This window comes from Anolis sagrei, chromosome 6, assembly GCF_037176765.1.
Source record: "Anolis sagrei isolate rAnoSag1 chromosome 6, rAnoSag1.mat, whole genome shotgun sequence".
In the NCBI taxonomy this organism is placed as follows: Eukaryota; Metazoa; Chordata; class Lepidosauria; order Squamata; family Dactyloidae; genus Anolis; species Anolis sagrei.
The window spans coordinates 125,644,726-125,671,456 of NC_090026.1; the positions used below are offsets into that span (position 1 = coordinate 125,644,726).

Consider the following 26,731-nt stretch of genomic DNA (forward strand, 5'->3'; position numbering starts at 1 on the left):
TGCTCAGGGTACGCTCAGATGTTTTGATGTTTTACCATCCTTGTGGGAAGCTTCTCTCATGTCCCTGCATTGGGAGCTGGAGCTGACAGAGGGAGCTCATCCATGCTCTCCCCAGATGCGAATCTCCGACCTGTCAGTCTTCAGTCCTGCCAGCAGAAGGGTTTAACCCATTGTGCAACCAGGGGATCTTATGAAAGCTCATGAGAGGACAACTTTGAGTATGGGTTGTAGTAGATTTTTGGGGCTGTATGGCCATGTTCTAGAAGCATTCTCTCCTGATGTTTTGCCCACATCTATGGCAGGCATCCTCCGAGGTTGTGAGGTCTGTTGGAAACTAGGCAAGTGAATGGGTTGTTATGAGTTTTCCAGGCTTTATGGTCATGTTCTCGAAGCATTCTCTCCTGATGTTTCACCCATCCTCAGAGGTTGTGTGGTCTGTTGGAAACTAGGCAAGTGAATGGTTTGTTGTGAGTTTTCCAGGCTGTATGGTCATGTTCTCGAAGCATTCTCTCCTGATGTTTCACCTGCAACTATGGCAGGCATCCTCAGAGGTTGTGAGGTCTGTTGGAAACTAGGCAAGTGAATGGGTTGTTATGAGTTTTCCAGGCTATATGGTCATGTTCTCGAAGCATTCTCTCCTGACGTTTCACCCACATCTATGGCAGGCATCCTCAGAGGTTGTGAGGTCTGTTGGAAACTAGGCAAGTGAATGGGTTGTTGTGAGTTTTCCAGGCTATATGGTCATGTTCTCGAAGCATTCTCTCCTGACGTTTCACCCACATCTATGGCAGGCATCCTCAGAGGTTGTGAGGTCTGTTGGAAACTAGGGAAGTGAATGGGTTGTTGTGAGTTTTCCAGGCTGTAGGGCCATGTTCCAGAAGCATTCTCTCCTGACGTTTCACCTGCAACTATGGCAGGCATCCTCAGAGGTTGTGAGGTCTGGTTAGTTTCTGTTAAGCTGTTCCTCACACCCTCTGAGGATGCCTGCCATAGATGCAGGTGAAACATCAGGAGAGAATGCTTCTGGAACATGGCCATACAGCCCAAAAACCTACTACAACCCAGTGACTCCGGTCATGAAAGCCTTCAACAACTTTGGGCTTCTTTAAGATGTCATAGGATCTATTGGAACAGCCTAACCGAAACTGACCATGCTCCTCCCTGGTGTGCATTGCAATTCTTTGTCAGTGCTTTGTGCTTTACAAACTCCCAGGTTTCGACTTCCCAAGAGATAAAACAGAGCCAAGTCAATGAACCCAAAGCAAGTCGAATTCTCTAAGGACAACATAGGGCTAAATCAATGAACCCAAAGCCAATCAAACTCTCCAAAGACAAAACAGCTTTAAGTCAATGAACTCAGAGCAAAACCAGGCACCGAAGGAAGGAATTTATGTGCCGATCTTTGGGAACAGAATGACCCCATTTCCCAGAAAAAGCATGCAAAAAGGAAATTTTATTTATATAATGCTTCTAAATGAGGATCTTATTTCAAACTAGCTGTCCCTGCCATGCGTTGTTGTGGCCCAATATGATGATCTGGAAAATAAAGTAATGAGCAAGTGTTGGTTTCTAATATATGTCATGTCTTTCTGCTTGTGGGTAAACAGTATTTCTTGCTGTTTCTTTGTCAGGGGATTGTCTGGTTTGCCCACCCGGGAACATACATTGTCCTTTTTTAGGCGCCCCTTTCAAATCTATGATATTATATCTCTCTCTGTGTGAATCATATCAATCTATCTATATCTATGGCTAGCTGGCTCTTTGTCAGGAGGACTTTGATTACATTTTCTTGCCCTGGTGAAGGGAGTTGGACTGGGTGGCCTTAAGTATTTTCTGTTGGTTATGGGGGTTCTGTGCGGGAATTGCCCCAATTATGTCATTGGTGGGGTTCAGAATGCTCTTTGATTGTAGGTAAACTATAAATCCCAGTAACTACAACTCCCAAATATCAAGGTCTATTTCACCCAAACTCCATCTGTGTTCATATTTGGGCATATGAAACATTCATGCCAAGTTTGGTCCAGATCCATCATTGTTTGAGTCCACAGTGCTCTCGGGATGTAGGTGAACTACAACTCCCAAACTCAAGGCCAATGCCCACCAAACCCTTCTAGTGTTTTCTGATGGCCATTGGAGTTCTGTGTGCGAAGTTTGGTTCAATTCCATCATTGTTGGAGTTCAGAATTCTCTTTGATTGTAGGTGAACTATAAATCCCAGCAATGACAACTCCCAAATATCAAGGTATATTTCACCCTAACTCTATCTGTGTTCATATTTGGGCATATGAAATATTCATGACAAGTTTGGGCCATATACATCATTGTTTGAGTCCACAGTGCTCTCTGGATGTAGGTGAACTAAAACTCCCAGCAACTATAAATCCCAGCAACTCAAAGCCAATGCCCACTAAACCCTTCTAGTGTTTTCTGTTGGTCATCGGAGTCTTGTGTGCCAAGTTTGGTTCAATTGTTCAATGTTAATGTATTTGTGTATGAGATTTATTTTAGTTGCTTTGTACTAGTATTTGTATTTTGCTTCGCATTGTAATTGTTATTGCTTGTATTACTTGTACTGATGTATTTTGAGCTCGGCCTCTTGTAAGCCGCACTGAGTCCCTTTGGAGATGGTACCGGGGTATAAATAAAGTATTATTATTATTATTATTATTATTATTATTATTATTATTCCATTGCTGGTGGAGTTCAGGATGTTCTTTGATTGTAAGTGAACTATAAATCCCAGCAACTACAACTCCCAAATGACAAAATTAACACCCCCCAACTTCACCTGTAGTCAAATTTGGACATATCAGGTATCTGTGCCAAATTTCGTTCAGTATTCAGTGAATGAAAATACATCCTGCATATCAGATATTTACATTACGATTCATAACAGGAGCAAAATGACAATTAGGAAGTAGCAACGAAAATAATGTTATGGTTGGGGGTCACCACAATATGAGGGACTGTATTAAGGGGTCGCGGCAATAGGAAGGTTGAGAACAACTGCTCTAATGACAACATAGGGCTCAATCAATGAACCCAAAGCCAACCAAACTCTCCAAAGACAAAACAGCGCTAAGTCAATGAACTCAGAGCAAAACCAGGCACCGAAGGAAGGATTTTTGGGAATGCAATGACCCCATTTCCCAGAGAGAAAAAAGCATGCAAAAAGGAATCCTTATTTATATAATGCTTCCAGATGAGGATCTTATTTCAAAATCAGTGTCTAGGGACAAAACCATCCGCAGAAGAGAAGGGGAAAGAGAGTTTCTTTGGACTTACGCGTGGTGTTGTATTTGACTCCGTTGATGAACTCCGGACAAGGTCTCTCCACCAATTCTCCGGCGCCTGTCTTTGGCCAGCATGTCCTAATCTGGTCGATGGTGGCATTGCAGTAAGGACCTTGAAAAGAGAGAAAAGAGAAAGGCAGTGACTCGCAAGGCACAACAAAAGGAACATTGACCTCCCTCCACCCCCAAAAATGCCTACCCCCTTTCCTCCATCCCTACCGTCAAAGCCATCCTGGATCATATCCAAAAGGCTGCAGTTAGCATCCAATTCCTCAATGAAGTATTGGAGGATGATAGTCTCGTTCATCGCTGTCCGGCCCTGGAGTGTGCCCAATTGGAGCGGAGAGATAGAACGAGCCGGTCGCACTTCTTTCAGGTCCCTTTCTTTGTTTCTGCCTGCCTTTTTCTTTGCCGATTAAAGTGTGGCAATCTCTCCAGACTCATGTGAACACATCTCTCTCTTTCTCTCTGCTGTCTTGGAGGGTGGGCGGGTTGAGGAGAGCAACAACCCTCCAAGCGCTCCGGCTTTAAACAGCCGCTCAGGAGCCAATAAAATCACAGCCGGTGCCCAAGGAAAGGGGCGTCCTGCCTTGGTTGATGCCTTCTCTTTCCCTACCTTCTCAGTTGGCATCTATTTCAACAGAGGGAGCAGAGAGAGGGAGCGAACCAGCCAGACAGCCAGACAGCCCTGTGCCTCTGCAATTTTATCATCTGCAATGATTGCCTAGATTATCATCCCTGGAGCGATCAACAAGGGATGCCAAAATGGGATCAAAGAGAGCGGGGGTGTGATACAGTGCACAACTCACGAGGTGGGGTTCATACAATCCTACAGTGGGAAGGAACCCCAAGGGTCAACGAGTCTACTCCCATCCTTCCAGGCAGAAAGACACAATCCAAACCCTCCTGACAGATGCTCATCCAGTCTCTATTTAAAAGCCCCTAGGGAAGGAGAATCCATCAGACTACCAGACAGTCCATATTCCATTATAGTTGGAAAGGGTCCCCCTAAAACAACCCCATTTTTCCAGACTGGTAGACTCAATCCAAACCCTACTCTGCTTCCAAACCTCCAAAGAAGGAGACTCCATCTATTATCTATTATAGTTGGAAGGGGTCCCCAAAAACCAATCCCATTTTTCCAGACAGGAAGACACAATTCAAACCCTCCTAACAGGTGCCCATCCAGCCTCTACTTAAAACCTCCAGATATAGAGACTCCATCAGACCACCAGACAGTCCATATTCCATTATGGTTGGAAATGGTCCCCAAAAATCAATTCCACCTTTCCAGGTAGGAAGACACAATCCAAACCCTCTCGACAGATGCCCATCCAGCCTCTATTTTAAAATCTCCAGAGATGGAGACTCCATCAGACCACCAGACAGTCCATATTCCATTATGGTTGGAAGTGGTTCCCAAAAATCAATTCCACCTTTCCAGGTAGGAAGACACAATCCAAACCCTCCTTATAGATACCCATCCAGCCTCTACTTAAAAACCTCCAGAGAAGGAGAATCCATCTGACTACCAGACAGCCCATGTTCCATTATGGTTGGAAGGGGTCCCCAAAGACCATCCAGTTCAATCCCATTTTTCCAGACCTAACAACAATCCAAACCCTCCCAACAGATGCCCATCCAGTCTCTACTTAAAACCTCCAGTAAAAGAGACTCCATTGGACTAATAGACAGTTCGTATTCTATTATAGTTGGAATGGGTCCACAAAAACGAATCTCATTTTTCAAGGCAGGAAAACACAATCCAACCCCTCTCAAAAGATGCCCATCCAGCCTCTATTTGAAAACCTCCAGAGATGGAGATTCCAACAGATCACCAGACAGTCCATATCCCATTATAGTTGGAAGGGGTCCCCAAAAGCCATTCCTATTTTTCCAGGTAGGAAGACACAATCCAAATCCTCCTGATAGATGCCCATCCAGCCTCTACTTAAAAACCTCCAGCAAAAGAGACTCCATCAGACTACCAGACAGTCCATATTCCATTATGGTTGGAAGTGGTCCCCAAAAATCAATTCCATCTTTCCAGGTAGGAAGACACAATCCAAACCCTCTCGACAGATGCCCATCCAGCCTCTATTTAAAAACCTCCAGAGATGGAGACTCCATCGGACTAACAGATAGTCTATATTCCATTATAGTTGGAAGGGGTACCTAAACACTATCCAGTTCAATCCCATTTTTCCAGGCAGCAAAACACAATCCAAACCCTCCCAACAGATGCTAATCCAATATCTACTTAGAAATCTTCAGAGAAGAAGACTCCATCAGACTACAAGACAGTCCATATTCCATTATAGTTGGAGGGGGTCCCGAAAAACCATTCCCATTTTTCCAGATAGGAAGACACAATACAAACCCTCCTGATAGATGCCCATCCAGCCTCTGCTTAAAAGCCTCCAGAGGAGACTCCATGGGACTCGAAGACATTAGATTCTACTGCCAACCAGCTTTTATCACCAGGAAGTTCTTCCCAAGGTTTGCATTGAATCACTTGCTCCATTGTGTCCTAGTCTCTAGAGCAGCAGAAAACAAGTTTGCCTCCTCCTCAATGGGCCATCTTTTCAAATATGTAAACACGAATCTCATGTCCACTCTCAGCCTTTGTTTCTCCAAGCTGAACATTCTGGAGACTCCACCTAAACATTAGGAAGGAACCTTGATAAACAATTTCGCAATGGAATATGCTTCCTCAAAATGTGGTGGCATCTCCTTCTCTGGAGGTTTTTAAGCAGAGCCTGGATGGACATCTGCCAGGGGGGCTGGGGTTGTGTCTTTCTGTCTGGAAGAAGTGATTTGGACTAGATGATCTTTAGGGTCCCTCCAACTCTAGATTCCATATGCATTCTATGCAACAGAGAAGTAAGCAAATGAAGCTGAATCACAGCACCAACCAGTAGTGATGCTGACATCCACACAAGAGTTTACACTGTGTTGTCGAAGGCTGTGAGTTTCCGGGCTATATGGAATATGTATTCCAGAAGCATTCTCTCCTGACATTTCACCCGCATCTACAACCTCTGAGGATGCCTGCCACAGATGTGGGCGAAACACCAGGAGAGAATGCTTCTGGAACATGGCCATGCAGCCCAGAAAACTCACAGCAACCCAGTTTACACAGTTCTTTGTGGTTGCTAAGAAACAATGTCATGCCCTCCCTTTTGCAAAGCATAGAAGTGCAAGCCTTGCACCACTGATCATACTGGCATCCCATAATGTTGCCCCCTCTTCAAGTATCTCTTGTGCTTGTACATCTCTTCATTGTGTGAGTTCAGTTTCCTAATGGCCTGAATAATAACAGGATTTTGGGGAAACTTGGATGCAGCACTTAAGATTGTTAGCAGTCTTGCCTCAAGGTTTTCTTAACTTATCAGATACACCACAGTGCACTAGATCTCCTTCCTGGCTGGGGAACAAAGATCAGGGAGCAAAGTTATTCACTGTTTGGGTAATTGGAAGAAGGTATCTCCAAGTGCAGGATTTGCAAAAATTACTTTGGAGAGGATTATTGCTGTGTGCCTTCAAGTTGACCCGATCATTGGGATTTTTGTTCCAATATTTGTTTAAAACTAGGTTTGCCATTGCTTTTCTCTGTGGCTGAGAGTATGTGACCTGATCAGTGGGTTTCGGGGTCGAATTAGAATTAGTCCAACATTCAAACTCTACCTTCCTCAAAAACATTCAGCCAGCACAACTGAGAACTGGAGGATACAGAGAAGTAACTTTTCCAAGCTTTGTTCAGAAGCTAGGAGGAGCTGCTGCAGTTTGCTTTTCTTGGGCCTATTGGGATAGCAATAAGATTTTGGTGTGCTGCAATGCTCTAGTGGGATTCCTTTCCAGGTAATCTGCATCTCTAGATTAAAGGTAAAGGTAAAGGTAGTCCCCTGACATTAAGTCCAGTCATGTCTGACTCTGGGGTGTGGTGCTCATTTCCATTTCTAAGCCGAAGAGCCAGCGTTGTCCGTAGACACCTCCAAGGTCATGTGGCTGGCATGACTGCATGGAGCGCCGTTACCTTCCCGCCGGAGCGGTACCTATTGATCTACTCATATTTGCATCTTTTCTAACTGCTAGGTTGGCAGAAGCTAGGGATGATAGCGGAAGCTCACTCCGCTCCCCGGAATCGAACCTGCCACCTTTCGATCAACAAGCTCAGCAGCTCAGTGCTTTAACCCACTGCGCCACCGGGGGCTCCCTAGATTACCTGGGAAGGAATCCCACTGGAGCATTGCAGCACACCAAAATATCTGGGAGTCACCCTGGACTGCACTCTGACCTACAAGAAGCACTGCTTGACTGTCAAGCAAAAAGTGGGCGCTAGAAACAATATCATACCAAAGCTGACTGGCACAACCTGGGAATCACAACCAGACACAGTGAAGACATCTGCCCTTGCGCTTTGCTACTCTGCTGCTCAGTATGCATGCCCAGAATGGAACACATCTCACCACGCTAAAACAGTGGATGTGGCTCTTAATGAGACATGAAACATTATCAGAGGATGTATACTTCCAACACCGCTGGAGAAATTATACTGTTTAGCTGGTATTGCAGTACCTGACATCCGCTGGGAATTACCAGCATGTAATGAAAGGACCAAGGCAGTGACATCTCTGGCCCATCCCCTGTTCGAATATCAGCCAGCAAGCCAATGCCTTAAATTAAGAAACAGCTTCCTAAGATCCACAGAGATACTCGCAGGAACGCCTCAGCAAGCGAGAGCCCAAAAGTGGCAGCCTAAAACCCAGAACTTCAATTGGTGGCTGGGACCAGAAGAGAAACTCCCTCCTGGGCACACTAAAGACTGGGTGGCTTGGAGGGCACTGAGCAGACTGTACTCTGGCACCACGAGATGCAGAGGCAACCTTAAGAAATGGGGCTACAAAAGAGTGTCCATGGCATGTGAGTGCGGAGAAGAGCAAACCACAGATCACCTACTACAATGCAACCTCAGCCCTGCCACATACACAGTGGAGGACCTCCTTATAACAACACCAGAGGCACTGGTCAAAGGACATTTAGTATAATGCCAAGTTTTCAAACTTTGTGTTTTTTAAAATACATTACAACTGTACACTTGGTTTGCTTCTGATATGATAAATACAAAAATACTCTTCAAGGTTCAGAGATTGGAAATTTTCACCCCCCCCCTCCCCACTTTCAGTCTCCCTCAAGCCAGCATGGGGATTATGGGGGATGCAATCCAAAAACATAAAAACTCGATCCCAAGCCCTGGTCCAGAGCCTCCAATGCTCCCATTTATATGCAGAGATGTTTCTTTTCACAGTTTATACAAAAGCTAAACACTTTATTTCGGAAACTGCATTGCTACTTAAAACACACACCAGTGAACTGGGGGGAAAATGACATTGGAATAATCTAAGGTTTCATATATCTGATTTTTGCACTTTCCTTCTTCGCCCTTTTTAATGGGCAATTTGCAAAAATTGACAATGTTGTGCCCATATATTAACTTGGCAGGACTTTCTTGCCGCTCTCTGGCACTGCTCCATCATTCTTCCCTGCTTCCTTGTGTAATAAGATTCACTCACACGGTTTTTATAGGATTGGAGAGACTAGCGAAATGCATTCGTGCCCTAGATAAAATATACCCGTGGCGTTGTTAGGAAATAATTTCCTTTCATTTGGCCTATTAGAAATTCTTGTTCGGCTGGCAGTAAATATCTTCGCTGTGTTTTGTTTTGCAGCTTATGGATTCATCACCACAAATCTGCATATTGACAGCTTTTATTGTTTCATCATTCTGTGCTGTTGTCATATATCATTTCTTAATAAGAGACTGTTTGCACCACAGTTGCCAATGAAAAAAAGGATAGGCTTTTCTTCCCAAGAGAGAACTGAAGAAGGGGGCATCTACATTGTGGAATTCATAGATTCATAGCATTGGAAGAGACCTCGGGGGCCATCCAGTCCAACCCCATTCTGCCAAGAAGATGGAACATCGCATTTAAATCATCCCTGACAGATGGCCATCCAGCCTCTGTTTCAAAGCCTCCAAAGAAGGGGCCTCCACCACACTCTGGGGCAGAGAGTTCCACTGCTGAACAGCTTTCACAGTCAGGAAGTTCTTCTTCATGTTTAGGTGGAATCTCCTTTCCTGTATTTTGAAGCCATTGTTCCATTGTGTCCTAGTCTCCAGGGAAGCAGAAAACAAGTTCGCTCCCTCTCCCTATGACTTCCTCTCACATATTTATACATGGCTATCATGTCTCCTCAGCCTTCTCTTCTTCAGGCTAAACATGCCCAGCTCTTTAAGCTGCTCCTCATATAGCTTTTTCTCTAGACTCTTGATCATTTTAGTTGCCCTTCTCTGGACACATTCTAGCTTGTCAACATCTCCCTTCAGTCGTGATGCCCAGAATTGGACACAATAAGGTGTGGTCTATCCAAGGCAGAAGAGAGGGGTAGCATGACTTCCTTGGATCTAGACCAGTGGTTCTCAACCTGTGGGTCCCCAGGTGTTTTGGCCTACAACTCCCAGAAATCCCAGCCAGTTTACCAGCTGTTAGGATTTCTGGGAGTTGAAGGCCAAACATCTGGGGACCTGCAGGTTGAGAACCACTGTTCTAGATACTAGATTCCTGTCCTGTAGTTTGAAGCCATTGTTCCATTGCGTCCTAGTCTCCAGGGCAGCAGAAAAGCTTGCTCCCTCCTCCTTATGACTTCCATGATCTCATATCTTGATCCATTGCCCTCATCATGTTTTCTCTTAGCCTTCCCTTCTGCAGGCTAAACATGCCCAGCTCTTTAAGCCACTCCTCATAGGGCTTGTTCTCCAGACCCCTGATTATTTTAGTCGCCCTCCTCTGGACACATTCCAGCTTGTCAACATCTCCCTTCAATTGAGGTGCCCAGAAGGCTGTCTATTAGGTGTTGGTTGGGTGTGCAACTGGATTTTGTTCTCCTCACTTGGTATATATACTGGAGAGGACATAGCAGGAGACATGCTACCTCTCTTTCTCCTGATGTGCTTTTGATCTCTGAAAAGCCTGCAGGAGAAGGTACAGCCAAAGAACACTGTTCCTGCCCACTGTTCTCCATCTGTGTGCTTCTCTGAAGAACTGTCATCTAATGCACAGTTCTTTATTGGAGAACAGTGAACTTCTTTAAAGCTAGAGATGGTTTGAGGAAAACTGCTAATTTTGTGGCTCCTTCAACCATGTCAGAATGCATCCCTTCCCCGGTCTCCAATGATTTCTCATGCAATTGGTTTCTCCCTTTTGTGTCAATCAACCCTGACATAAACCAAGATCTATTCCCCTTTATAATTCAACCCTGCCATACATCAAGGTCCACCCAACTTTACATTCAACCCTGGTGTAAATCAAGATCTACCTAGCTTTACATTAAGAGGAAGTCAAGCTTGATGTACATCAAGATCTACCTAACTTTACAATTCGGCTGATGCACATCAATATACACATCAATACATTCAACTCTGATACACACCAAGATCCACCGAGCTTTACATTAAGAGGAATGCAACCTTCATGTACATCAAGATCTACCTATCTTCATAATTAATCTCTGATATACATAATATCTACCAAGCTTTACATTAAGAGAAACTCAACCTTGATGTACATCAAGATCTGCCTACTGTTACACTTCAGCTCTGATATACATCAAAATCAACCTAGTTTTACATTCAACCCTGATACACATCAAGGTCTGCCTAGCTTTAAATTAAAGGGACTCAATCTTCATGTACATTAATAACTACCTACCTAGCTTTACATTCAACCCTGATATAAATCAAGATCTTTACTCCCAACTCTGGTGTAAATCAAGATCTACCTAGCTTTACATTAAGAGAAACTCAACCCTGATATAAATCAAGATCTACCCACCTTTACAATTCTAGCCTAATACACATCAATATCTACCTAGCTTTACATTCAAACCTAATATACATCAAGATCTACTTAGCTTTACATTAAGAGGAACTCAACCTTCATGTACATCATGATCTACCTAGCTTTACATTCAACCCTGATATTAATCAAGCTCTACCCAGCTTTACATTCAACCCTGGTGTAAATCAAGATCCTAGCTTTACATTAAGAGGAACACAACCCTGATATATACATCAAGATCTACCCAGCTTTGCAATAAAAGAAACTCAACCTTGATGCATATCAAGATCTACCTACCTTTACAATTCTACTCTAAAACACATCAATATCTACCAGGCTTTACATTCAAATCTGATATAAATTAAGATCTACCAGCTTTACATCCAACCCTGGTGTAATTCAAGATCTAACTAGCTTTACATTAAGAGAAACTCAACCTTGATGTATATCAAGATCTGCCTAGTTTTACATTCAACCCTGATATACATCAACATCTACCTAACCTTTCATTAAAAGGAACTCAATCTTCATGTATATCAAGATCTACCTACTTTTACAATTCAACTCTGATACACATCAATATCTACCTAGTTTTACATTCAACCCTGATATACATCAAGATCTACCTAGCTTTTCATTAAAAGGGACTCAACCTCCATGTATATCAAGATCTACCCAGCTTTACATTCAACCCTGATGTAAATCAAGATCCTAGCTTTCATTAAGAGGAACACAAACCTGCTATATGCATCAAGATTTACCTATATTTACAATTCAACCCTGATGTACACAAAGATCTACCTTTACATTAAGAGGAACTCAACCCTAATGCAATCAAGATCTACCAACCTTTACATTCAACCCCAAATGTACACCAAGATCTATCTATCTTTATATTAAAGATAGAAAGATTTATCTATCTTGATGTAAGTCAAGATCTACAGAAATCAAAAACAGATGACCATGTTGGGGAAAGGAATGTGTGTGCGTGTGTGTGTGTGAGGGGTGGGGGATACAGTTTTTAGACTACAAATACCAGCATCCCTGATTGGGGGCGAGGGGATTTTGGGAGTCATAATCCAAAAAGGAACTCTTCCAAGCTCTGATGTAGAGTTATGTCGGTGTCTTCTCCAGCAGTGCACGATTGTTGAACTTAATGGTTTGGCTTACTGAATTCCACATAATTAAGCATTGGAAAATCGATGGGAGCAAATAACAGGAAGATCCATTTCCATGCCATTAACTGCTTGCTTTCATAATAGCTTTGGCCTGACTTTGCTAAACGACGCAAGAACTTTTCTGCATTAAAAGAAACAGCCACCTAGAAATGGAGTTTGGGAAAGACATTTGCTACGAGGGATCTTTTCATCAGCATGCAAAAAGCCTCGAGGCACAATTCAATATGAGGCGTTTTGCATGGAAATCCCTTGGAAACAAATTAGGAATCAGTTGCCATCATATGAATCAATTGCTGGGTCCATTTCACAACAGATGCCTGTTGACTTACGGCGAGCCCATGCATTTCTTAGGGTTTTCTTAGGCAAGGAATACTCAGAGGTGGTTTAGCCAACTTCTTCCTCTGAAATATTGGTGGTGGTCTCCCATCCAAGTATTTAAACAGGGCTGACCCTGTTTAGCTTCCAAGATCAGACCAGAACTGCTGCTTTTAGGGTATTTAGGTACAATGAAGGTTCTCTGAACTTAGAAGACATTTTCCCCAATTGAATAGTTCTGGGTTTGATTGAGTAGGTCATGCAACCGGGGGGGGGGGGGGGGGGTGATATGCCAAAGAATTGCACTAGAAGACCTAGAAATTCCCCAAGACACCATATTAATCTAATCCACAAATGTGGAGGATTAGCTACATTTTCTTTTTAAAACTAACGCTATATCCATACTTAAGAACAATAGAAAATTTCAACAGAAACTCTATTTTTCACGTTGGGTACAAGTGGGTTTTGCAAGCCTATTTGCTCTGCAATTGAGGGCAAAACCAGCATAAAAATGTATCCAATTAAGCATCATTTTAAACAATTATAAAAGCAATCTATGTACAAAATTAGATGCTTTGAGCAAATATTAGTGAAACAAATGTTTTCAAAAATCATTTTAAAAACTATTGCATAAGAAAAAATAATCAATCATAGGTAAAGGTTTTCCCCTGACATTAAGTCTAGTCATGGGGATTGGTGCTCATCTCCATTTCTAAGCCAAAGAGCTGACCACGAGCGCAGCTGGTAGCCCCGCCTTCACATTGGTATGAGATGCAGCGGAGAGTTCCGCAGTTCCTGGACCAAGCTTTTGAGGCCAACAGATGGAATGCGCCCCAGCCGCTAGCTCCAAGACCAGGAATGCCTGCAACCTCGGCTAACTTTCCCTCTCCCTTCACTTGTATCTTTCCCTAATAAAGAACATGAAACTTGTAACTTTCTATCTCTCCGCATGTTACTTTTGTATCCTTCCTTGGCTCAGACCCAATAACTCCTCAATAAACCCCTTTCTGGGCTCCGGAGAGCCGTGAGCCCGCGGTAGGCGCCTCCAGGCGCCCCCCGGACCCCAAATCTGCGTTCGATCAGACCGCGGATACAGAAACCGCCATTACAAACCTCGCTATCCACGAAAACGCTTAAAATGGCGGATCGCCGCCGTTCCAATTTTATATTTTTTCTATGACTAATTCTAAGGCTGACTGTCATCTCCTTTTCTTCGTTTTGGGCTCCTCCACCCGAGGAAAAAATAGTTTTGTTTTAAGTATTTTGTCTTGCAGAGAAACAGCTGATTGTCAGTCTGGCTGGGTTCTCCGCTTCTCCGCGGCAGTGCTCGCTCCACATTGATCCTGGCAGCCTGGGATCCGCAGCGGTCGCCCGCAGGAGCCCCGGGGAGGGGGCTAGATGGGTCCCGAGCCTCAGTTGGGAGATGCAGTTTTCTAAAGGACATTGCCCCATACTTCATCGCCTGGGAACTCTTTACGGAACCCTTTGCCCTCACTTATTGACTTCATGCCCTGTCGTCTTGGACCCTCTTTACGGACTCCGAACCAGGCTCCCCTTGGGAGGAACAACAGCCTGTGTGTGTGCCTTCGCCAAGGAGATCATAATTCTGGCAGAAATGAAATGCTTTTACTATCAGTTATTAATGTCTTTAATAAACTTTGCTGGGTTGGGGATGGGGATCCATTTATGAAATATATGAAGAATGTAAAAATCTGTAATATGTATAAGATGAAGTCTATGAAATGTACCCTTGCCCTTTTCCCTACCTTTTTCCCTCTGAACTTTGCCCCAGAAAAAGGAATGTGACCTGAGGTTACTGTTGAGGAAATCCAATTTCCTCAGAATAAAATCCATTCATATTAACATTTGCATGGACCGGGGTTGATCCTATCTCGAGGCTCATTTTCAGAGTTCAGACAATGGGTTGAGAGATAAGTCAACCAAAACCCGGAAAAAAGGACTGATTAACTCAACCCATGGTATTTGTGCAGCTCCTTTGTCTTCAGGGTCCCCTTGTTTACAGAGTTTTGAGATCCAAATGCCATCAACAGCCCCTTTTCATATCTCTACACATCCTCAATCAAGGAACCAGGAAGCTCTTTGTTTCTCCCGTCTGCCACCCCGCCGCTAAGAACAAAAGCTCACAAATCAGCTGGCGGACGCCTCCCGGGCATTCCGCCCCTTCTGAGCTGTCAAACTATGTCCCGCCTCCTGGCCGCTGATTGGACCATCTTCGGAGGCGCTATGGGAGCTCTGATTGGCCCCCTGGAGGCGGCAGCGCCCGGTGATTGGAGGAGAGGCGGGACATGCGGCCAAGCCTCCTCCCAGCTGTTCCGGGGCCAGCCAATCAGGACAGAGCAAGCTGACAGAGGGCGGGCGGGATTTTCAAACTGGTTTTCCTTTGTTCTGCCTGTATAAATATGCCAAAAAATCACTGTAATGTTATGCTTGTATGTGAACTATCACTGCAATCGCATCCTTTTCAGCTGAATCGCAGAAATAAACGCTTCGGTCACTGGATACCTCTTCAGCCTCTGGTGAGATTAATTCTTAATATTTCGCGCTTTGGATTGGCTTTCGCTGGCTGCTCACCGAGCTCAAAGACCCCCTTAGCGGTCTTCTGGGACCCTCCTCTCTGGGAGGGCCCCCCAAAAGAGCTCGATATCAGAGCCAGTGTTGTTCGTAGACACCTCCAAGGACATGTGGCCAGCATGACTGCATGGCGCACCATTACCTTCCCGCTGAAGTGGCACTTATTGATCTACTCACATTTGAATTTTTTCGAGCTACTATGTTGGCAGAAGCTAGACCTAACAGCAGGAGCTCATTTCGCTCCCCAGATTTGAACTTGCAACCTTTCGGTCAACAAGTTCAACAGATCAGCGGTTTAACTCACTTTGCCACCTAATAAATAATAGAATCATAGAATCGTAAAATCCTAGAATTGCCGCAAGGCTAAGTCAGCCTTGAGGTGATTCAAGCTGCCTTGGGTAGCTGCAAGGTTGTGAAAGGCAGGATACAAATGTCATAAATAAATACATAAAGTTGGAAGAGACCACCCCTCTGCCAAGAAGCAGGAAAACTGCATTCAAAGCTCCCCCCGAGAGATGGCCAGCCAGTCTCTGTTTAAAACCTCCAAAGAAGGAACCTCCACCACACTCCGGGGCAGAGAGTTCCACTGCTGAACAGTTCTCACAGGAAGTTCTTCCTAATGTTCAGTTGGAATCTCCTTTCTTGTAGTTTGAAGACATTGCGTCGTAGTCTCCAGGGTGGAAGAAAACAAGATTGCTCCCTCCTCCCTATGACTTCCCTCAAATCTTGATTCATGGCCCTCCTCATGTCTCCTCTCAGCCTTCTCTTCTGCAGGCTAAACATGCTGAGCTCTTGAAGCCGCTCCTCATAGGGCTGGTTCTCCAGACCCTTGATCATTTTTGTGCTGGTACAGCTGTACCAGAAGCTCCCACTTTATTTGCCTTGTATTAAGTGTTTGCTTTCAGCCCAAGGCTTAGGATTCTGCAGAAGGGTGGCTTCCTGTTAAAGTTTGCAGTTATAGGACAGGCCCCCTGTCCATCATCGTTGAGTTTGGTTCCGCCCCCTGTTCAGGACAATTGTGAAGGGAAGGGAGCCATTTTCAGTCTGTCTCAACAAAGGAAGTCAATGTACAGGACGTGTACAGACTTTCTCCTGTACAAAGGCTTCAATCCTTAAGACTTCCCGGGGGAGAACAGTCTTAAGAGTGTCTAAAGATTCCCAAAGGTTCCCAGGGAAACAGCCTTACAGCCCTGAGGAATTTCAGAGGGAATAACAGCTTTAAACATCCAAGAACTCCAGCTAAGTCACTACAGGCCTACTGGTAGGTCCACTCGGTTTTGAGACGCAGTTCAGCCCGGTAGTGGATCCACATCAGTTAGGTTTAGGATCACAGTTAGCTTGGGAGAAGTTTGGAAAAGGATTTTCCTTTAGAGTAAAGTAACAGTTAGAAGCCACCAGTTGCACAAGGCCTGGAAGCATTTGTTTAACCTTTTGAAGACAAAAGAAGTTTCTGTTGATTGTTCACCAATAAAGACTTTGTTATATTTCACAAGCCCTCCTGTTTATGGTGAAAATCCTGAGAACTTCTCTTCGGGCCCCCTGGCTTCCCGCTGGGCTAAAGTTGCACGTCCTGTTTTAAAAGCAATTCCTTTCAAGCCCAGCGCGCGACAGAACAATTTTAGTCACCCTCTTCTGGACACTATCCAGCTTGTCAACACCTTCCTTCAATTGTGGTGCCCAGAACTGGACCCAGTGTGATTCCAGGTGTGGTCTGACCAAGGCAGAAGAGAGCATGGGGAGCATGACTTCCCTGGATCTAGGCACTAGACTCCTATTGATGCAGGCCAAAATCCCATTGGCTTTTTAAGCTGCCGCATGACATTGTTGGCTCATGTTTAACTTCTTGTCCACGAGGACTCTGAGATCTGTGCAGATCATGGTGTTCTGAGCGATATCTGATTTCTCATTTGAGACATTTTGTCATTTGCTTTTGTCACTCTTCCCAATCCCACTCCTGTTTTGCTCATTTCCAGATTTCCCTTGTTATAATAATGTGATGGTCTTTGCAAGTGCTTTCTCTGAAATATAGCTAACAGCACCTGGTAAGCATGGGTAACGTAGTATCTTCTCCGTATTTTCCCCATATGAACTCTTTGCAGGATCAGAATCATAGAGCAGATGTCACCAGATTGGGATTTTTCTTTCCTGTGGGACGTTTCCCATGGTTTGGATTCCTTGGTGGCTGCGTTAGAATAGATTTAATCTTTCTTTTGGCCTTCAGATGACAATAACACAGAGCCTTGTTTGCCAAGGCTTTTAATAAATGATCTTGCTCCCAAACCACTATACAATGGCTTCTTTTATGCTTTGGTCTCATTGATGGTTACTCTCACCTGTTTCCTTTTTCCTTTCCTTTTTTAAGAAACTAGTCAAAGTTTTGACAGTAAAGAAGTTGAGAACAGAAGGTGGTTTATTAAGTGATTTACTAACTGAATTAAATGCCCTGCCTTGCAATACGAATTGCACTCTTGTTACAAGAATCCTAACAGTATGTTCTCTCCAACTGCTCTGGTTTGGAAGGGACTGCCTGGATTAAGTCTTACGTTTTCCAACTTTTTGGAGTGCTTTCTCTCTCCTCTCTCCATTTCCCCTCTCCACCCACACATGGCTTTAATTGTTGCAAAACTATGTCAAAGACTTGTCGTTCCCAGTCAGTTCGGGCAAAAGCAGACTGCTGCAGCCTACCTTTCTGAGGAGCAACCCGAATTCTTAAGAAAACCTGGAATGTATTGTTGCAGGCTTTCATGGCCGGAATCACTGGGTTGTTGTAGGTTTTTTCGGGCGATATGGCCAATTGGCCATGTTCTAGAGGCATTCTCTCCTGATGTTTTGCCTGCATCTATGGCAAGCATCCTCAGAGGTAGGATGCCTCTGAGGATGCTTGCCATAGATGCAGGCGAAACGTAAGGAGAGAATGCCTCTAGAACATGGCCATATCGCCCGAAAAAACCTACAAAAACCTGGAATATTTAGAAATCTTTTGAAAAATGACACTCTCCATAACCTTTTGGAAAATGGAAATTCAGAACCATTTGGGAAAACCAGGATTTTTTTTTTTTTGGAAAGGCATGATCTTGTTAGAAATCCTAACCTTTTGTAAAGTATGATCTTCCTGGTAAGAGTTATAAACTCGCTTGAGTCAACCTTCTTCTTAGTGGTAAATATCTACTAGTATTCATGCAAAGCAATTGAGTTTCTCAGCTGTTAGACTGATATACCCAGATATCTCTATGGACTGTTAAGGACAAAGATACGCCAATGCACAAAAAACATATATAACAGTTTCGCAAGTGTTATGTTAGTTGCCCAAAAAATCTACTCTCCCTTAAAACATCTTGGTTAAAATCATGCTCTCAAGTGACCAAAAATAAGTAGTCTTTGTTAAAATAACGTAGTTGGTTTACTCACAAATTTCATGTATTCAGCATATAGGTACTACTACTTTGCATATCCCTTCAGTTATAGATAGGATTTGAAGGCTTCTCTGTTTTAATAATACAGGGCATCTTTCTTAGAATCTCAACAGTCCGTAGTCTAAAGCATCTCTCTGTTCTGAGAGTCCAATAGAGTCTCTACAGTAGTGTTTCTCAACCTGGGGGGTCGGGACCCCTGAGGGGGTCATGAAGGGTGTTGGAGAAGTCACCAAAGACCATCAGAAAACACAATATTTTCTGTTGGTCAAGGGGTTTCTGTGTGGGAAGTTTGGCCCAATTCTATTGTTGGTGGAGTTCAGAATGCTTTTTGATTGTAGGTGAACTGTAAATCCCAGCAACGGCAACTCCCAAATGTCAAGGTCTATTTTCTCCAAACTCCACATTTGACATTTGGGCATATTGAATAGTTGTGCCAAGTTTGGTCCAGATCTATCATTGCTTGAGTCCACAGTGCTCTCTGGATATAAGTAAACTACAACTCCAAAACTCAAGGTCAATGCCAAACCATTCCAGTATTTTCTGTTGGTCATGGGAGTTCTGTGTGCCAACTTTGGTTCAATTCCATTGTTTGTGAAGTTCAGAATGCTCTTTGATTATAGGTGAACTATAAATCCCAGCAACTACAACTCCCAAATGACAAAATCAATTCCCCCCAACCCCATCAGTATTTAAGTTTGGGTATATTGGGCATTTGTGCCAAATTTGGTCCAGTGAATGAAAATACATGCTACATATCAGATATTTACATTACAATCCATAACAGTAGCAAAATTACAGTTAAAAAGTAGCAACAAAATAATTTTATGGTTGGGGGTCACCACAACATGAGGAACTGTATTAAGGGGTTGTGGCATTAGGAAGGTTGAGAAACACTGGTCTAAGGTCTGTTTCTACATACTGTTTCTAAAATGGAGTCTGAGATCGGAACAGTCCCAGATCTGGTCACATGGTCTGCAGCCCCTCCCACAACATAGAGTTAAGGAAAACTGCAGACCAATACACACTTGTACAATACAGTAAGCAATCTGAATACAAACTAATTACCAGTGGAGGATTGAAGAAAGTTGCAATTTCCAACAAAATCTGATCACCTTCCCCCCCCCCCCCGAGAAGCCAAACTCCCATTGCTCAGAACTCACTCAGGAAAGCTCCACATCCTTTCTTGCACATTAGAAGTCTGTCCTTAGAAGAGTTGGGAGTGTCTCCCTGATGAACAAGAATCGGTAGCCTTCCTTCCTAGCCGACATATAAATGTAGGGCTGCTGGAGGCATCACAGCCATCTTTCCAGCCACAAAGGATTTTAGATTAATCGCAGGGAAAGGGGTGCACCAGGAGACGTGGGCGGATGGAGCCGAACTCCCAGAAACCTGCATAATTGTGACGTTCCAATTCCCTAGCTTCTACCAAAGTCGACAAACATGCAAATCAAAATTTCACTTTACTGCATTTTTTATTGCTTAGCATGAGAAAGAGAGAGGTTGGGGAAGCATTTTCAGATGAATGCAATGGGAAATGTGATTTTTGATCTTCAGGAGCTCTTGTTATTGCTTTCTTAGAAGACTTATAGAATTATAAAGTGGGAAGAAACCCCAAGGGCCATCCAATCGAACCCCCTTCAGCCATGCAGGAAGGCACAACTAAAGCACTCTTGAAAGATAGCCATTTTGTCTCTGTTTGAAAGCCTCTGCCACACAATAAGACAACAACATATTCTACCGTTGAACTACTTATCCTTTCATTTTGGAGAAATTATGATCTTTGGAAAGGCATGACCTTGTTAGAAATTATAACCTTTGGGAAAAATGATGCCATAACCTTTTGGGAAATTGAAATCTCCATAACCTTTTGGAAAATGGTATTCATCACCATTTTGGGTAAATCAAGAATCTCCCTGAGAAGAGTAAAGAACTCACTTGAGTCGACCTTCTCCTTAGTGGTAAACATCCACTAGTACTCATGCAAGTCAGTTAGGCTTCTCAGCTGTTAGACTGATATACCTAGATATCTTTTTGAACTGTTGGGGACAAGATATGCCAATGAACAAAAACACACATACATATACATATAGATACACACACATATCTAGAGTGAGTAGAGTTTCAGAAGTGTTCTTTCAGTTGCCCAAAAACATCTACTTTCCCTTAAAACACCTTAGTTTAAATCATGCTCTCAAGAGACCAAAAATAAATAGACTTCTTTAAATGTCACAGAGTTGGTTTACTCACAAACTTAATGTATTCAGCATACAGGTACACTGTTTTTCAGTCCAGTTACAAATAGATTTGAAGTAATTTCTCTGTTCAGATAACATAGGGCATCTTTCTTAGAACCTTAACAGTCCAAAATCTAAAGCATCTCTCTGGTCTGAGAGTCTAACAGAGTCTCTAAACTGCAGTGGTTCTCAACCTCTGGGTCACCAGGTGTTTGGCCTACAACTCCCAGAAATCCCAGCCAGTTTACCAGCTGTTATGATTTATGGGAGTTGAAGGCCAGAACATCTGAGGTTGATAAGCACTGCTCTAAAGCATTCTGTTTCACTGACTTCTAAAAACAACTGTTTCTGAAATGGAGTCTGAGTCCTGAACAGTCCCAGTTCTGATCACATGGTCTGCAGTCCCTCCCATAATACAGAGTTAAGGAAAACTGCATACCAATACACACATATACATGTTGCACCTCACCTAGGGTTCACCTTGCTCAAGCACTCACCAGGAAGCCAAACGTAGAAATAAACAGTTTATTGAAAAAGCATACACAGTAAAAGAGTAAAATATCTAAATAGGTAAGATAAAAGGAACCCCAAAAGCCAGAGATAAATCTCCAATGGAAAGGTTAAAGCATGAACGTAATTCCAGGGAGCAGGGTAAAATCATGAGCTTGAATAATCCAAAAGACAAGGAATAAAACATCAACTTGAATAATCCAAGAATCAAAGAACAATACATGAGCTTGAGTTCATGGTAAAATCCCCAAGACTTAAAGCAAAACTTGACCAAGACATGGCTTGAAGCGAGAACCAAGGCAACAGTTCCTTGCTCTAACAGAATCACCGAAATCCCCCTCTGTTCTCCCAACTGGGGAATCACCATCCTCTTCTAACACCCCCTCTGTCTGAGCATCTCCAGACCCCTCGTCATCATCCTCAGATGGCTGAACTACACCAAACCCCTCATCCTCATCTTCAACTGGCTGAGCTACGACAATACAATACAATAAGCAGTCTGAATTATATACAAACAAATTACTAGTGGAGGCTTGAAGAAGGTTGCCATTTCCAACATTTCAAGTCATTTTGAATCTTGATCCTGTCCTCTGTGGTACTAGCCACCCCTCCTAAAATTAATTCATCTGCAAATCTGAAATATATTCTATCATTCAAGTACTTGATAAAGATGTTGAATAGTATTTTTCCCAAGACAGAACCCCCTCGTGGCACCCCACTAGTCACTTCTCTCCAGCATGAACATTGGCAAGCACACTGCTGTCAAGTTAACTTTGACTTATGGTGACCCCATGAATGGGAGGCCTCCAAGTCACCCTGTCCTCAACTGACCTGCTCAAGTTTTGAAGACTCAGGGTATACATGGCTGCGTTGATGGAGTCCACCCACCTGCAATGGGGTCTTGTTTCTTTTTCTCCTGACTTCTGCCTTATCAGGAGCTCTGGGACAACACCTCCCAGAATCTCCAGACCAATGGCTTTGCCAGCTAAAGCATATTGAAAAAATTGCAGCCCAAAAAGTTAAGTTTTCAAAGCACAGTCCCTTAGCTATGACTGGGAAAAATATACTCAAATAAGGCAAAGTAAATTATTGAAGCAGCAGCTGCTGGGATCAGAAGGTGGAAGATTATCAGCTTATTGGAAATTACATTTCCAATAACAAGAAGACCTCCTTTTTTCAAAACCCTTTCATGTGTACTTATTAAAATCTGCATCTTTTCCAGCTTTCCATAGTACCTTCCAGATGTTTAAGGCTACAACTCTCATCAGCTTTAGCCTGCCAGGGGTGATGGAAATTATGGTCCAAAAGATGTGCAGAGGATCGCATTGGGAAAAGTTAAAAATGCTTACCTAATGCTTTAGAAAAGCTCTGCCAACATATCTTCAGCAGGGCATGGTAGCCTGTCACTTGAAATGTTCTTGGGTTGCAACTCCTTGCCAGAATAGCCTTCAAAGTCCAAAAATATTATGTCGGCCAAAAGTTGTCCAGCCCTAGTTTACGTGAAGGTGTTCCTTGAGTTTTGGAATGGTGAAAACTTAAGAATTACTAACTGCTTCCCACCGTCAACAATAACTCATTGTATATATTCATGTATAAGCTAACCTCATGTATAAGTCTAGAGCAGGTTCTGGGGCCAGAAATAAGGATTCTGATACGACCCATGCATAAATAAAACTTTAAAAAAGTCCAGAAGTGATGCCACAGCAGAGAGAATAAAGTGGTTTGCTGTTTCTTTAAGGCTCTCCTGGGATGGACTAATCCAGTGTTTCTCAACCTGGGGGTCGGGACCTCTGGGAGGCTTGTGAAGGGGTTTCACAGGGGTTGCCAAAGACCATCAGAAAACATATATATTTCTGATTGTCTTAGGAATTCTTTTGGCAGAGAAGACTAAAGATCTCTCTGCTTGTCCTTCTCTTAGAAACAGACAACGAATCCTTCCACCAAAAGCCCTTCTCTGCTGTGATTGGCCAGCCTCTCAGCCAAAGGGAAGGCTGAGGGGAGAGCAGGAGTGTTCAGCACATATTTATTTATTTATTTATTTCTTGCATTTATTGACCGCCCCTCTCAGCCCGAGGGCGACTCGGGGCGGTGAACAGCAACATAAAAGGACAGTGTACAATAAATCAGGACAATACAAACCAGACAATACAACATAACATATACTTATACTAAAAATCTGCTTCGTCAAGTCCTGGGGTCATAGCCAAAATTCATAGTCCTAGTTCATTCCAGTGTCGTTTCAAGATACACTCAGTTGAAGGCCTGCTCGAAGAGCCATGTTTTCAGGCCCCTACGAAAGGCCATCAAGGAGGGCGCCTGTCTAACTTCAACAGGGAGAGTGTTCCACAGCCGGGGGGCCACCACCGAGAAGGCCCGCTCTCTCGTCCCCGCCAGACGTGCCTGTGAGGCAGGCGGGACCGAGAGAAGGGCCTTCCCGGATGATCTCAAGGCCCTCGTGGGCTCGTAGGCCGAGATGCGGTCTGCAAGGTATTTTGGGCCGGAACCGTTTAGGGCTTTGTAGGATAACACCAGCACCTTAAATTGGGCCCGGTAGCGAATCGGCAGCCAGTGGAGCTGGGACAGCAGGGGCGTTGTATGCTCTCTGCGTCCTGCTCCCGTTAACAACATGGCTGCCGCGCGTTGGACTAGCTGAAGCTTCCGGGCCGTCTTCAAGGGCAGCCCCACGTAGAGAGCGTTGCAGTAGTCGAGGCGGGATGTGACCAAAGCATGTACCACCGTGGCCAAGTCAGACTTCCCAAGATACGGGCGCAGCTGGCGCACGAGCCGAAACTGTGCAAATGCTCCCCTGGTCACCGCTGAAACCTGAGGCTCCAGGCTCAGCGATGAGTCCAGGGTCACACCCAAGCTGCGAACCTGCGCCTTCAAGGGGAGTGCGACCCCGTCCAGCACAGGCTGTAACCCTATACCCTGTTCGGCCTTCCGACTGACCAGGAGTACCTCTGTCTTGTCTGGATTTAGTTTCAGTTTGTTCGCCCTCATCCAGACCATTACAGCGGCCAGGCACCGGTTCAGGACTTCGACAGCCTCCTTAGTAGCAGGTGGGAAGGAGTGACAGAGTTGGACGTCATCTGCGTACAGGTGACACCGCACCCCGAAACTCCGGATGATCTCACCCAGCGGCTTCATGTAGATGTTAAACAGCAAGGGGGACAAGATGGAACCCTGAGGAACGCCACAGGTCAACGGCTGTGGCGTTGAACAGGAGTCCCCCAGCAACACCTTCTGAGTACGACCCTCCAGAAATGACCGGAGCCACTGCAGAGCAGTGCCCCCAAGACCCATCTCTGCAAGGCGCCCCAGAAGAATACCGTGGTCGACGGTATCGAAGGCCGCTGAGAGGTCCAGGAGCACCAACAGGGACACACTCCCCCTGTCTAGCTCCCGGCGCAGATCATCCACTAAGGCGACCAAGACCGTCTCGGTACCATGTCCCGGTCTGAAACCAGACTGTGCCGGATCCAGATAATCCGTGTCTCTCAAGAATACCTGGAGTTGTGAGGCCACCACGCTTTCCATGACTTTGCCCAAGAAGGGAAGATTGGAAACAGGCCGAAAGTTGTCCAATTTAGTGGGGTCAAGTGATGGTTTCTTCAACAGCGGCTTTATAACAGCCTGTTTTAGGCTCGCTGGAATCTTGCCTTCCCGAAGGGAGGCATTAACCACCACCGTTACCCACTCGGCCAATCCCCCTCTGGCCTCCTTCAGAAGCCAGGATGGGCAGGGGTCTAGGATGGACGTGGTGGGTCTCATTCCTCCAAGTACCTTGTCCACATCCTCGGGTTTCACAAACTGAAAAGAATCCAACAAAATCGGACAAGCAGGTGCTTGTGTCACATCCACAGAGACTGCATCTAATGTGGCGTCCAGCCCAGAGCGGATCAAAGCGACTTTGTCTGCAAAGAACCGAGCAAATGCTTCACAGCGCGCTGCCGAATTGTCAGGGCTCCCACCTGAAATAGGGGGAGTTAAAAGACCTCTGACAACCCGGAACAGCTCCGCCGGACGGTTTTTTGCAGACGCAATAGTGGCCGCAAAGAAAGTTTTCTTTGCGGCTTTTATTGCCGCGGCATATGCCCTTAAAAAGGACACAAACCGTGTTCGGTTTGACTCGCTTGGGTCTGAGCGCCACACGCTCTCTAGAACCCTCTTCTTTCGCTTCATCGCTGCCAGCTCCTCAGTGAACCAAGGGGCTGGTTTAGCTCGGTTACTCGAGAGGGGACGTTCCGGAGCGATCTTGTCAATAGCCCTGGTCATCTCCCCATTCCAGAGAGCGACCAAGGCCTCGACATGATCACCTACCGCGGTGGCGGGAAACTCCCCAAGAGCCGTCAGGAATCCACTCGGATCCATTAGCCTCCTGGGGCGGACCATCCTAATGGGTCCTCCACCCTTGCGGAGGTTAGGGGGCGCAGTGAGCCTAAATCTAATCAGGAAGTGGTCGGTCCATGGCAACGGAGAGATAGACAACTCCTCCACACCGCCACCCTGCTCCCATCCCTGGCAGAAAACCAAGTCCAATGTGTGTCCAGCACAGTGGGTGGGGCCAGTTATTCATTGGGACAGCCCCATGGTTGCCATGGCGGACATGAAGTCCTGAGCCGCACCTGTGAGGGTTGCCTCGGCGTGGATGTTGAAGTCCCCCAGCACAAGAAGCCGTTGGGACTCCACCGCCAGGCTCGAGACCACCCCCGCTAGCTCAGGTAGGGAGACTGTAGTGCAGCGAGGTGGACGGTACACTAGCAGAATCCCTATTCTGTCCCGGTCACCCACCCTCAGGTGGACGCATTCAAAATTTGTGGTCTGCGGGATGGGGCTCCTGGTTAGATGGATGGAATCTCTATAGACCACTGCGACACCGCCTCCCCGTCCTCCGGCTCTTGGTTGGTGTTGCACGGAGAAACCTGGAGGACAGAGCTGGGAGAGGTTTATGCCCCCCGCTTCATCCAGCCAGGTCTCCGTGATGCACGCCAGATCTGCCCGCTCCTCCAGGATTAAATCCTGGATCCAAGTTGTTTTTCCGTTGACAGACCTGGCGTTCAACAACACCACCTTCAAGCCAGAGGGCCCGCTCACCTGGTTACACCAATTTACCTTAGGAGACCGGTTGGGAATAGTTAATTTAGATAAGCGGTCCGAATTAAGCCGAATTCGAGGTCTCCTTCTCCCGCATCTCCTCCTTCCCACCACGACCTCTATGGGGGCCCTTCGGCTAGTGGAACACCTCCCCCCCTCCATGCCGCAGTTCCAAGCCATACGATTACTTTCTCCTACGCTTGT

The 26,731-nt window shown here is 45.0% G+C and overlaps 1 protein-coding gene across 2 annotated transcripts in view; it reads right to left on the reverse strand.

Moving 5' to 3' along the window:
* The window catches only part of CRHR2 (corticotropin releasing hormone receptor 2), a 235,035-nt gene that overhangs the window by 146,775 nt on the left and 61,529 nt on the right, over positions 1-26,731 (reverse strand). The window contains exons 1-2 of one of the 2 annotated variants that reach the window (XM_060782650.2): positions 3,513-3,986; positions 3,286-3,405 (exon numbers count right to left, since the gene is read on the reverse strand). In XM_060782650.2, coding sequence (XP_060638633.1) covers positions 3,286-3,405; positions 3,513-3,600 — 208 coding nt within the window. In that variant the 5' untranslated portion in view covers positions 3,601-3,986. Of the gene's footprint in view, positions 1-3,285; positions 3,406-3,512; positions 3,987-26,731 lie in introns of those variants that run through there. The other variant, XM_060782649.2, reaches the window with a different exon arrangement.